Here is a 14,326-nt window from a genome sequence, read left to right on the forward strand (position 1 = left end):
TTTCCGTTTTCCTTGTTCGCTTTAAACTACTAATAAAGTTCTATCTGAAGCAAAAATGTAATGGGGTGACATTCTATTTCCAATTATCCGTGGCCTCTCCGTGTCCTACAGAATTATTAAGTTTACTCATTCGTTCACTCATTTGTTCCACCATTCATTCACGTATTTATACTGAATCTTTTATCTAAAATAAACAAATCTTACGTGGACACCCTACCAATAGAAGGGGGAACAATTTAGAGCTGTTCAGTTAAGCAGGGGGTGTATGTCAAGCCCTGCCATCATCCTCAGTTTTTTCTCAAAGAAGGCTGGAGTCCCACTCTGGGACCATGGCGCCCCGTGGTTTCAAGTCTTGCCAAGGACTAGTGTGAAAGGGCTCTGAATGACCTTCAGCCTCCCATCCACCCAGAGCAAACGACCCCCTGTCCCCCAAATCCCTTAGCCCGCTGACACTTTCATGCCTGGACTCCTAGCAACCCTTCGCTTACAATTCTTCCTCTCAACAGTATCTTCAAAGACGTATCTCGAATCCTGCCTCCCAAGACTTCCAAGATCCCAAATTGTAACTTATCTTTTTCATCTCTCTATTCTCAAAACACTTTTCCTGTGCCTCATAAAGCACTTCTTTCACTGGGTGATTTAAAAAATAAGTATTTCCCTTCTCTATGCTACAAGATCACGAACTTTCAGCCGTGTAGCTACAAATACAGTAGTTTTCCAATAGATGCTTGTGGAAAGAGTCCAGAGCGTATAAAAATATTTATTCAGTGAAGAAAGTTTTCCAAAATTTTTCTAGCACTTGTCTTTCAACAAATAAGAAGGAGGCAGTTTATTTGAATGTTCACGTTATCTCTTTAAAATGTGAGTATGCTAACGCATAAACGGTAAAAGTGAAATGAAGCAAAATGCTATGCAGATCAAAGAGATACTGATAGAGTGTATCTTCTTTTGATGGTGATATAAAATATTGTAATTAATTCTGATTTCCTCTTCCATTCTCAGAGCTATGAATCTTTAAAGGTTTAAATATCCTATTGATGTATCATTTGTCACAATAAAAACCCAGGGGGGTTAAGAGATTGCTTAAGATTTGAAAATGCAACAAGAGCGGGTCTTACGGTTTAATGAAAACAATCAACCATGACGGACTAAAACTCTTATATCAAACTCTACAATCTCCCCAGGTTTTCAGATTTATTAATAGCCATTTATCATAAATTTATTATTATCTGAAAGAGTTTTCAATGAAACCAAAGCAAACAGTTTATGTTACAAATTCCTTTTAGAAGGGTTAAATTTCAAATGTACACAGATTTCAGTGGGGAGAAAGGAAAAGAGACACAACACATAAATCGAATGTACTTTCTTTTCTGTGGAAAAGGCCAAATGCATGCTGTCATTTCTACAGCACGTCAGCTACCTTTAAGGACTCGAGACCCTTCTCTGCCCATCCTCCCTTCGTTTCTCTGAGAGAATTTCCCACTGACCATTTTGTTCATGTTCCATTCACTCTATGTCCCCAAACCTCCAGGAATCTGCAGAACGTGCCAGGTCAGCCCCAGTGTGTTCGTTTTCTCTGCCTCGGTGCCTCTGCACGGGCTGGCCACTTTGGGAAATTCGACTCATCACTGAAATCCAGGCTCAAGTGCTGTATTTTAGGTGAGACCCTCAATGCCTATCACTATGACCTTAAAAGAAAACTAAGGAGCGGCACCTGGGTGGCTCAGTCAGTTCAGTTCCCGACTCTTTGAGTTCGGCTCAGGTCATGAGCTCATGGTTCCTGAGCATGAGCCCCACATCAGGCTATGTGTTTTCAGGGCAGGGCCTGCTTGGGAATCTCTCTCTCTCTCCCTCTCTCTCTGCCTCTCCCCTGCTCATACATGCTTTCTCTTTGTCCTTCAAACTGAATAAACTTAAAAAAAAATACAACTGTGAAAACTATTAAATAATTAAGTGTATGTATGATATATGCACATGCTATGGTCTGAATGTTTGTGTATCGCCATAACTCATGTTGACTCCCTAATGGCCAACGTGATGGCGTTAAGGAGGCAGGGCCTTGAGGTGTGGGTATGTCACAAGGGCTGATTGTGGCCTTTATAGGCCATAGAAGGGGCCCCACAGAGCTCCCTTGCCCCCTCCTCCCTGAGATGACACGGGGAGAACACAGCCATGTGCAGCCTAGAACGGTGGCCTCACAAGAACTGGATCGTGTTGTCCCTCGAACTTGGACCCCATCCTCCGGAACAGTGAGAAACACATGCCTGCTGTAGAGAAGCCACCGTGTCTGGTTTTATTTTGTCATAGCAGGCTGCGTGCGTTACCACAGTGTATCCGGCTACCTGGGATTATACGTTTTAAAGTTAAAGTCTATGGCACTGCACACAAGGAGAAACGGATGTTAGAAAAGTTAATGCTGGTGACCTGGCGTGATTCGGTTGAGTGCATCCTGGTCTTGGAGGAGGGGTGGATTCGGGGAACGCAACACCAAGGGACGTGGGAGTTGGGCGGGGGGGGTGACTACTGCATGGGCTTGGTTGAGGGGACGAGGACAGACGTGCCTGGGTTGTCTACTGGGCAGAGGAGAAAGTCATCTTGGTTAGATACTAAAATATTTAAACGAACTAAGTTACTACCACTGTTCAATCAAGAATACATGGAGAGTGTCGTTGTCCTCTCTTGGATAAGTGTCTACTCTCACTAGTACCTTATGGCGGCCTTTTCTACCAGATCCAGAGTCTAGTTAGTTAGACGACTGTTGTGTATTTTCCTGTGAAGAGCTGGGCACTTTGTCAACACAACTGATTGTGTATTTTTAAAAAAATTTTTTTTAACGTTTATTTATTTTTGAGACAGGGAGAGACAGAGCATGAATGGGGGAGGGTCAGAGAGAGGGAGACACAGAATCTAAAGCAGGCTCCAGGCTCTGATCTGTCAGCACAGAGCCCAACGCGGGGCTAGAACTCACGGACCGCGAGATCATGACCTGAGCCGAAGTCGGACGCTCAACCGACTGAGCCACCCAGGCGCCCCAACTGATGGTGTGTTTAAAGCACAGCGACCTCAACTTTTCCATCTTCCCCGCACTGCCTGAAAAGTCTGCAGTTACAACTTGAGGCCGCGCGTTGGCAGTTGCTCAACTCATTCATCCCGAAGGAAAATGGAAAAAAGAGAGCAACTTCTATGTGCTCCCTTCCTAAGTCCCATTCAGCTCTGGTCAAAAAAATAACAAGAAATAACAATTATTATTAAATTTGCACAGTGGCTCCCAATAAAGCCACGTGTTTGCATATCAGGTAAATAACTCTTCCAATAAAATTACTTCTATGATTTGCTTACTGCAGATTTTGGATTAAATGGTTTAATAAATATTTTGATTGATGCTTAGTTATGCATGAGTAACAACTAAGTATTTTAGGTGTGAGACCTTTATCATACTTTGTGCCCTTGTTATAATTCTTGCCAATACAAAATCCTACTATAAATATAGTAAATACTTTTGCATACTATTTATGATGCCTCAGATTAAAAAAAATTATTAGTCCAGTAGCTAGCATCCTCTGACACTGCTTAGTAATTACATGGGTAAATTTTATTTATTTTCTTCATCATTAGGGTTCCAATCACAAAAATAAGACCTAATACAAATTCATATAACACCAAAAAAAGTGGAGATAAAAACTGAAAGACACTCTCCCTCTCCCTACAGCTTGCCAACCTCCCAAAATGAGAGCATTAGGGTTACCGTTCTAGAATGTCTATTTTCAGCCAGTTTCTATGTATATACCGTAAATGTGTCTGTAAGTACATGCATGGATATGTTCACGTACACAACGTGCATTGTCCTGAGACTTGCTCTTTTCTCCAGAAAGGGGGTATCATTTCAGTTTCCTAGCAACAGGACAGAATGAACGCGCATCTCCCTAATCCCATGATGATGGAGAGTAATTTGACCTTTCTTTTTTGCAAATCAACAGGGTAGAAAAAAATTTTTTTTTTTTTGCATTTTCCTGAGTCCGTGTCAGAGTGGACATATTTTGAAGTGTTCTGTCTCCTTCTCTGAAAAGCCTATGTATGTGTTTTCCTCGTGGACCTGTTGTTTTGTGTTATGCCACTATTTTTCTTCCATCCGTTTGGGTGATAAAAGTATCTCGGATCACATTACATGGACAGACCAATTATTTTCTGTAGTCTGACCTTTTCCTTTAACTTTTTTTTCATAGAAATTTTAATTTGTACGTAGTGAAATCTGTCAATGTTTTCCATTTACTGTGTCTGGATTTACAATTTGAACAACATCATTTATGAAATGTCATCTCTCTTCACGGATTTGGAATAATTTTAGCAAATTAAGTTCTTATACAGGCATATAATCTATTTGTGTATTTCTGTACTGGTTCCATATTTTCATTTTCATCTATTTTTGGTATACTTCGATACCAGATAGAGTCCTTCTTTATCATTTTTTAAAAAATATATGCCGATTTAGAGGCTTTACTCTTCCAGATTCATTTATAACATTTATAAATTTCTATTAAAAATCCAAATTCATTTTAATTAGATTGTATTGAACGTAAAACTTTATTTGTAAAAAATTTGTATATTTAAATTTCATCCCTACCGTCCAGAAATGTATTAGGTATTTCCCTGTATGAGGATATTCTTTTTGTATTCTACTGTAAACTTCTAAATTATTTTAAGGTAAGCCTCCATGTTTCCTGTTAAATATACTCCTGAAGGTTTTAGAGTATATAGATATTATACTTCTACTAATTGTATCCTTTGTGGAAATCCACAGATCTATGTTTATCCTGAACATAGTCATCTATTAGCACTTACTGCCCAAACTTGACAGTCTGTTCTTTGTAATATTTATAATTTATGCCGTTTTCTTATATTACTGCATGTGTGAGGATCTTCTGGATAATAGGAAATAACATTCCTGGTACTAAGAAAGTTATTCTGTTCTCGCCTTCCATGAAACTTTTTATAATAGTTTGTTATGAAGTGTGGTATTTTCTATAGGTAAATTCATTTCTGTTATGGTTCTCTCTAAGCCACAAATACAACCAACCACATTACAACATTGGTGAAAAACTGTTGTGAATGGGAAAAATGTATTCTTTTTTATAGAGATAATGTGATAATGTTGTTCTATTCATGGCCAAAGGACAAATCCCTTACTGTCTTTGCGAATGGCCACAAGTACCGTATTTGCATGTACCCTGCATGGAGCCATCGTCAAGGTATTTGTTTGGAGACTTCCAAGGGCGGATACATGCAGGGAAGGGGGAGTGGCTACCCCCCGGAAACCACTTGGGGGTCTTCTGGGAAGGTGCTTCCCGGTTGGTCGTCCAGGGAGAGTGCTGAGAGCTTAGAGGAGCTGTGTAGACCTCAGGGTGGTGGCTCAATGCTTGGACTCGGTGCGGAGGAAGACTGGGCCTGATGATGTGGAGCACACGCGCTCACTAGCCTGCCTTCGTGCTGTCTTCAACAAATGCCTCGTGTAAGAGTGTGTGCATAACTGAGCTCTGTAAGTTTCCGTGTCTGCTGATAAAGTTGAAGACCGGTCCATAATTTTTTTTTTAATTTTTCATTTCTAGACAGACACCTTACCTCATAGAAAAAAAAAATGTGCTAGATAAACTTCGAGTATTAAACGGAATTGTTTCTAAGGTGTACACTTTTCGTATCATACCGCCCTGTACAATACAACACATTCCACCCACACAACTGAGATATCGACAGCATCCACATTTCTGTAGGGTTTACGGCTCCCTTGAGCTCCACCTACCGTCACAGCTGGGCAGGGCGTGGTTCCACTGATGGTTCCTCTCGCAGACCAGGGGCTCATCTTCGCTCAGTGTGTACCCCGGGTCACAGCTGAAAGTCACCGTAGACCTGATGCCAAAATGACTGCCGTGCCGATGCCCATTCACAGGGATTCCTGGGTCAAGGCAAGAGTCCGAGTCCAGAGTCACACCTGCGTGCGCAGAAAAAAATACATTAACCACGGAACTCTGCTGGCTTACAGAAAAAATATGTGTGCAGTCGTACATATAAAATATCCCCAGACATCATCAGACCTGGAAAATTATTCAAGTGAATCCAACCATCCATTAATGTAAACAACCAATACACTTTTGCGTATCTGATCCTGTTTTTCTGTAGAGACAGATATTGTTAACTATTTATCAGATGACCTGTAAGTCTACAAACCTGAATAATCCCTTGATGTCTGAAGTTTACTTCACTTCGTTGGAAAACCAGTGAACTGTTAAATGAAGCCTGTCTTCTGTCTATCTCTAGCCTCCCCCTTCCCCTTACTGTATTTTATGTTCTAGTTAGATTTGGGCAGTCATCCTTCAACTTTCGTAGACACGCACACATGCGCCCAAGTCCATACACACATCCTGCAAACTAAGACCTCACTGGATCTGATTCTCTAAAACTGCATTCCATACATCCGTGCATTTTTCACATTTGCACGTCAGTCAGCCACTTTGGAGATGGCTACAATTAGCCTATGCTAAAAGGCGCTAAAAAGTAAAGTGCTATATAAAGTCAAGTGATTATGATCATGTCATTACAAGAGTTTCTTTGCTCTGTCTCTCAGATTTCTCTTTATTTTTAGAATATACATTTGAAAAGATAAGGAAAATGGGAGCAGGGGAAGAAGATGACAGTGTGATGGTTATGAATTCAAAGACATAAGAAAGACTCTGCCACTGCTTATACACAACTCTCTAAGTTAGGTTTGGAGCATTACAGTGATGACTTAGACCATGAATTAAAAATCTTAAATCATCACTGATGATGCTCAGTCCCCCCCAAATGATCTCTGGAATAACATTTCCAGTCACTGCATAAATTTGAGTGATGTACCTTACACCTTATACCCTCACTCATTAAGTCAAATACATGACATACAAGTAAGGAGTGAGTTTTTAAAATAAATAATGAGTGATAATATTTCTTCATTAGTATATAGCCAAATGTGATTCAATAGGTACCAGATTGCAAGCAAGAAAGCTGAGCCACTACTGAAAAATGGGTAGTTAGAAATGTGGTTTCTAAGAGAGGTCTAGCTCCTAAGAGGTAACCTGTAAACCCTTGGAATTTCTTTAAGTTTATTTATTTATTTTAAGAGAGAGAGAGAGAAAGAGAGAGAGAGATAGAGAGAGAGAGAATCCCAAGCAGACTCTGCACTGTCAGTGCAGAGCTAAACACGGGCTCAATCCCACAAAACATGAGATCATGACCTGAGCTGAAATCAAGAAGTGGATGCTTAATTGACTGAGCCACACAGGCGCCCCGACCCTTGGAACTCCTTGAGTGCTAGGAGTGTTTTGTTGTCCATGCTGTGCCCCTGGACCAAAAGGATTTCAGTCTAGCTGACAAGGAAAGGGCAGCTGGAGATTGAGTTGAACCACGAGGGCAATGATTCAATGCATGATGCTTCTCTAATGAAACACCAATCAGATCTCTGGACACAAAGACCCCAGTGAGCTTCCCAGGTTGGCAGGACCGTGCGTATTGCCCCACAGTGTGGCTAGGAGGTGACACCATTCATGGCCCCATGGGGAGAGGATGACACCCTTTGTGTCTTCCTCTGCCTAACCTGGATCCTTTCTGTAATGCATGTGACTGTGGGCACAACAGCTTTCAACGTATGTCAAGTCCTTCTATCAAGTTATCAGAACGGAGGGTCATTTTGGGAACTCTGAACTTGCAGTTGGTTTCAGAGTTGGCAAAATAAGCAGGTTTTGCCCTTTGCAAATCTGTGTGCTTAACCCCAGAGTTTGGTTACACTGGGTAAAAACTGGAAGACCATCACAGTTAAGATTTCCAAAGGAAAAAATAAAACAATGAACAGAAGAAGAGGCTAAGTGAAAAGACATATATATGGCACTATTTTTCCCAAGAATTTTTTTCTTAAATATTCTAACTAATCTCCTGAAAACCACTGTGTGCCTACTACCGTAAACAACAGGTGCCAACTGTCATGACATCCTTCCATTCCTGTGTGGGGCACGGCTCTGCCGAAAGCCGGGCGGCATCATGTGCCCCACAGCCGTCATCTGCTCTGCCCCTCTGTCTCTAAATCCCCCCACGTACACTCATGTTCTAAGGCCGTGTTTACGACCTCTTTTGTAACACAGCAGCGATGGCATGAGTACGCCCTATATACAATGGGTACATACACTAGCTTGTTGGTTTTGCAGGGACAAGATTAACACAAGAATTCCCCCAAAAGACACTTTGCCAAAGAAATGGATTAGTGGGAAGATCCCTGACAAACCATTTAACTATATTTTTGCATTTTGTCAAATGCTTTCCGATGATCACTAAACAATACGCTCGCTGCACCGCAGCAAATAAACATAATAGGAAAAGGGTGCCTTGGAGGCTCAGTGGTCAAGTGTCTGACTCTTGGTTTCGGCTCTGGTCATGATCTCACAGTTGTGAGATTAAGCCCTGATTTGGACTCTGCGCTGACAGCGTGGAGCCTGCTTGGGATTCGCTCTCAAGCTCTCTCTCATTCTCTCTCTCTCTCTCTGCCCCTGCCCTGTTCTCTCTCTCTCACAAAGTAACTTAAAAAAGAACTTTAAAAATAACAGGATTTAATATTTTAGATGATGTGAGGGCAATATATTAAGTAATAAAATTCACAATAAAATGTATAGATGGTAAGCAAACTTTTTCCCACATAAAATTTGCAGGGAACAAAGAGAAAAGCATCAGAGGAAACCAAAGCATACAAATATAAATGCAGAATTCTTTACATACAAAACTGAACTGCAAAATAAACACTATGTTGAAGTCATAATTGCTGGTTAGTACTAACTTTATTCCATCATTCATTCATTCATTTTCACAAAATAATGGACAGAAATACTAAGTTGCACAACGTACAGTTATTGTACTGCTTTGCATTACAATATTTTTGAAGGGACACTACATAGGAGGGTAACTGCGTGCTAGAATTATAACAGATCTGACGACCAACTCGCCTGAAATGCACCATAAACAGGAACTGTGCAACAAGATGGCAGCAGGGAGAATGGAGGGCAGTGCACGGCGGGTGACATGACTCAGTAGGAAAAGCCCTTTAGAGTGAACTAAAACCAGTCTGTGAGGACGGCAGCCAACTGACTTTGAAGGAAACCTACACAGACTACTTCAGAGCACTGCTTCGAGCATTTTCCCCCTCCCGAACGAGCCCTCACCGTACAAAGAAAAAGTGGCATTAACGGATTTTGTTGAAGCTTTGAGCATGTGCCGATTCTGTCCCAATTGCTTCTTCCTCGAAATGTAACGTGACGATGCGTTTTCTGACGCAGGGATATAAATACACTGCTCATCATTTGGCCCGTCAAGCAAAGAACTCAGTAACTCACTACCAGTGAATGACTGAAGCGAATGGCTTTGACGATGTCCACGTGCACATTATATTAACGTACACTTGACACAAGCAAAGTTCTGCTTAACTGTTTTTCTACAAGTTCCAGTCGAAGGAAAGGGATCATATTCTGAGTACCTTTTACCTCCCAAGGCTCTTTCCACAGCCTTCGAAAGGGTTGGAAACAGCAGTCACAATCCCATTTGACAGATGAGGAAGTAAGCCAAGAAATTAAGTAAATTGGTTATGTTAAATTATTCACCAGGGTTCACGCCTAAGCCCTCACCTGCCTTCGTCCCTCCCACCGTGGGGGTGCGCCCGTGCCCACGGGTCCAAGTTTCCAACTGCACGGCATCCATACCCATTACATTTTGACTAGTTTTCCTTTCTGATCTTAAGAAAGGTCATTAACTCTTTCCCTCTCTCTCTCTCTGCCCCACCCCACTTGTGCTTGCTCTCTCTCTCTCTCTCAAAAAAAATAAATAAACTTATAAAAAATTTTAAAAAGGGGTGCAGTCAGTTGAGTATCAGACTCTTGATCTCGGCTCAGGTCATGATCTCACAGTTGGTGGGTTCGAGCCCCAAGTCTGGCTCTGCCCTGACAATGTGGAGCCTGCTTGGGATTTTCTCTCCTCTCTCTCTGCCCCTACTCCACTCACTCTCTCTCTCTCTCTCTCTCTCTCCCTCTCTGTCTCTCTCTCTCACAAAATAAATAAATAAACATCAAAAAATTAAAAAACAAAAAAGTCATAAAATCTCGGAAACTAATATGCACGCATGCATGTGTGCACATGCACACACACACATAAACACACACACCAGAAAACATTCTTCTTTGCCTTTCGTAATTTTTCTTAATGTTTACTTTTGAGAGGGAGAGCACGAGCATGGGAGGGGTAGAGAGAGGGAGACACGGAATCTGAAGCAGGCTCTACACTGACAGCGGAGAGCCTGACATGGGACCCGAACCTATGAATCATGAGATCATGATCTGAGCCCAAGTCGGACGCTCAACCGCCTGAGCCACCCAGGCACCCCAATTTTTAAAAATTGCACAGTGTATTAGCAGCAAAGCAGGACAGATACATTTACATGCAATGAACCTTGCTTTTCTGGAATATTTTAAAGGACACTTTTGAAAGCATTTCCAAAAAAACAACGCTCTAAAATTGAATGGAAACCTCCATATGCTTGAGATACCAACTAGCTGTCCAGTTGTCTATAAAATCATGGCTACTTTACAGTGGTGGTTCAAAGCTCTACAACAAACAGAGCCAGCAAATGATTATTCTGGGGGAATAATACAACGACTATTATACAAACTGTGTCCCATTCCTCATGAAGAATAAAGTTAATAAAAGGACAGACTGTAACTGGACGCTGTGTTTATAAAATGGATGATTCCGGGGAGCCCGGGTGGCTCAGTCGGTTAAGTAACTGACTTTGGCTCAGGTCACGATCTCACAGTTCATGAGTTCAAGCCCCGCGTCGGGGGCTCTGTGCTGACAGCTCAGAGCCTGGAGCCTGCTTAGGATTCTCTCTCTCTCTCTGCCCCTGCCCTGCTCACACTCTGTCTCTTTCTCACAAATAAATAAATTTTGAAAAATAAAAATTAAACAAATTAAAAAAAATTAAATGGATGATTCATAAGAGTCCGCACACAGAACAGACGACCCTTCTGGCTCTGCTCGTAGGAAAACCTTGAAAAGAAAGGCTTCGCCCGTCCGCCTCACAATTCACAAGTGCTGACATTAACGCTGCCTGTGGCAGCGCACGTTAGCTTATGGCACCTGTGCAACAATAAGCCAGCCTTGTTTCTGCAGTGCCTTCTGCCTGTAAAGTAGATCTTCACACACCCATTTGGGCATGGAGCAGGATCGTCAATAATTTTTTAAAGCAAGGAAGGCTGACAGTGTCAAATGTTTACCACAAAAGACGAAAGGGAGATGAGCTCTATTATTATGTTTAAAGGGCATAAAGAATTTGACATAAATCATTCTTGGGTCACAGGCAACCCGTTTTTTTTTTTTAACGTGTTGGATAAGCAAGGGTCATTATTTTCTACTGCTTCTACACTGGCTTCTGGACGTCTTTCTTCAAAGAGTACTAGAGTTGGTCACAATGTTAAAGGGGTTGGTAACACGTGACTTCTTTTACGTTTTTCTCTTCTTCCTGTCTCTCTCTCTGCTCCTCTCTCTGTTCTTGTTTCTTCCGTGACTCTGGGGGCTCCTGCGTGGCCTCCCTGCCCACCTGCCCTACCTCTACCTGGAGATCCATGTGTCAGTCCTGCACTTGTCAGGGCCTGCCTGGGCTGACTCAGGCACCGGCTGTCACCTACGTGCCACCTCGAGGCGGTAAGAGAAATCCAGAATTCTGGTGGGCACCGCAGGCATGGTGAAATTACAATGTCTGGAATGTGAACGTAGGAGCCCGCATTGTACTAGGAATCCTGGGCAAGCCCTGATGCACAGTTGTGTCTGACAAGAGCTGCCCCTTCAGCACGCCTTCTGAACCAGGATGGCCACCTGGGCCGGCTACGGGCTTCCTCAAAGCCCTTGGGCCTCCGTCCACCCACAGCAGCGGCAGCACGGGACATCTGAGCTTGCGTTGCGGCTTCTGCTCAGTTTTAAGGACTGCAGGTAACGGTTTTGTACGATGCCAGCCTGCAACCGCGGGGTTACAGAGCCCAGACCTTTCCTGACTCATTTCCGTATAAAAATCCCACATCCTACTCATCCGCTTTTCCCCGTCTCCTTGTTTCTCCTCAAGTACAGAGCGGCTGATAAATAAATTGAGGTGATCACAGGTCACGCTTCGGTGTGGTCCTTCCGGGCAGTATTCTCCCAATATACGTTGGGATACTTTCATCTGGAGGAATTCACAAAAACGTGTGGGGCCTTCTGGAAGGACCACGGGGAGTTCACAGGGCAAAAGCCAGCATGAACGTTTAGACCAGTGTCCCTGCTAAGAGCACTGGGTGGTGGATGCCGCAGGGACCTTCCCCCCCTTCTCCCCCAGAGAGTTCTGTCCTCTTCTGTGATGACACTCCCGGCTCCCAGCTCTTCCTGTCAAGTAGGAGGAGGAGGGATTCTGGACCCCAAGGGATCAGAAAGGTCTGTCGCTCACACAAGTATCTCTCCGCTGCAAATGCTACCAGCTTGGCGATTGTTTTCATCTTCTGTTACGGACACCCTGACGGAGGAAAGGCAAACAGCACTGCTCTCTGAGAGGTCACTCCAGCCTGTGGAAGCATGCTTACCAGGGCTCAGCTCTGTTGTCAAGCACAGGAGACCCACATCTCCTATCTCCATGCAGTCACTCTTTGAAGATCATAAAAATTACTGCTAGAATTACCGGCATATTATCGACTATGAGTAAGGGTGGCAAGCGGAAGAGGAACTCGTGACCTGACTCTCGATCATTCTCTGAATTCTAGAAAGAATCGGTAGGAATAACCCGTTTATTTAAACAAGTTAGGTGGGCAGATGCCATCACTTTCTACTACCTGCATATAGGCTTTAGGATATAATTTTTTCACAGGGTACTGGAGAAAATGGGCAGAACAATGTATGGCTACACCAACAAGGGAGAGAAAAGAGAAGAATGAGAAACTCTGTTCTAGTTTTATTCAGTGCCTAAATAAGGCACCATTCTCGTAAGCTTCATCCAAGCGTGTGCTCAAAGGCCATGTAGCTCCAGACTTACGAAAAGGGGTGCAGTGGGGCGATACAGCACTGAGGAGTTTTACAAACCTGGCTGGTTGTTATGTGCACATACCTTCCCTCCCAAGAAAGCAACGACTCAAAGGGACATTCAAAAGGAATGAAATAGGAGACTTTGTGGTTCTTAAATTGTACTTCATGTTTAAAACAGACCTTACTTTGAAACAAAGGTTGCATGATTATGAAGGGAAACCAACCAATTTCAATTTGAAAGGAATCATTAAATCATGAACAGTCGATTTTCTTCCTGTCAGAGAGAGTCATTTTTTTTATTAAGAACTCCACGTAGACTTGTGTATGTGTATATGCATGTAAATATTTGCACGTGAGTCCATACGTGAGCATGAGAAGCGGAGAAACATACATAACAGGTTCTTAATCTAAGCTGCTGGGTGGAGTTTGCACAGAGGTTAACATGAGGAACAGGGGGTGATGTGGGGACAGGAAGGCAAGAAAAAGAAAACAATAATGAATAAACATCCCACATGTTAGATATGACCCCACTCACGATCATTTGTAAAATTATATATGTGGGTATATATGTAACTATATGTTTGTATAATAGCACTGAAACTTAATTTTGTTTATTTTGGGATAAGACTGTGAAAAACAGCAACCATAAAAACCTTGAAAAATAGAGGTTTTTATTCCCTCAGATTCAGTGTTCTGCATTTATCCATCTTTTTCCTTCTACTCAGAAAGGGACATGTTTTCAAACAGAGGAAATTAACCGTTGGGTTTGTTTTTTTAAGTGACTGGTGTTAAAAATGCATTCCCAGGGTGAACCCCCCGGCTGCCTTCCACAAGTCCAGTTTCGTAAGGATCACTAGAATATACTAGCATGACCTGATCTCCAAATCTCAGAAACTAAAACTATGACTCAAATTTGTATTTATGGAAACAAAAATGGGAAGGAGCACTTCAAGTTGGGCAAGATATCCTGCACTGTCACATTTCAGCAACCATTGTAATTACTTCTACCAATCTTTCTGGACTCTTGCAGTGCTTGTAAACAGCAACAGTTAGGTGTCACTACTGAGGTTCTGCTGGATTTTAACTCCTTCTCCACTCTTGGTTCCATGTTCTCTCCCCATTGAAACATGTTCACACAACAGCCTACCCATGTTCTTCCGGCAAAGAACCTCCCAGCTGTTGTTTAAGAGATACAATTTTAGTGGTAACTCCTTTGGTCAGGAGCTAT

At 42.5% G+C, this 14,326-nt stretch overlaps 1 protein-coding gene across 3 annotated transcripts in view; it reads right to left on the reverse strand.

The window, feature by feature from the left end:
- CSMD1 (CUB and Sushi multiple domains 1) overlaps positions 1–14,326 on the reverse strand; it is a 1,996,605-nt gene that overhangs the window by 366,757 nt on the left and 1,615,522 nt on the right. For all 3 annotated transcript variants that reach the window (XM_027049973.2, XM_027049974.2, XM_053217751.1), the window contains one exon: positions 5,795–5,983. In XM_027049973.2, the coding sequence (XP_026905774.1) occupies positions 5,795–5,983 (189 nt within the window). The remainder of the gene's footprint in view (positions 1–5,794; positions 5,984–14,326) is intronic.

The sequence above is a fragment of the Acinonyx jubatus genome, chromosome B1 (genome assembly GCF_027475565.1).
Source record: "Acinonyx jubatus isolate Ajub_Pintada_27869175 chromosome B1, VMU_Ajub_asm_v1.0, whole genome shotgun sequence".
Taxonomy (NCBI): domain Eukaryota; kingdom Metazoa; phylum Chordata; class Mammalia; order Carnivora; family Felidae; genus Acinonyx; species Acinonyx jubatus.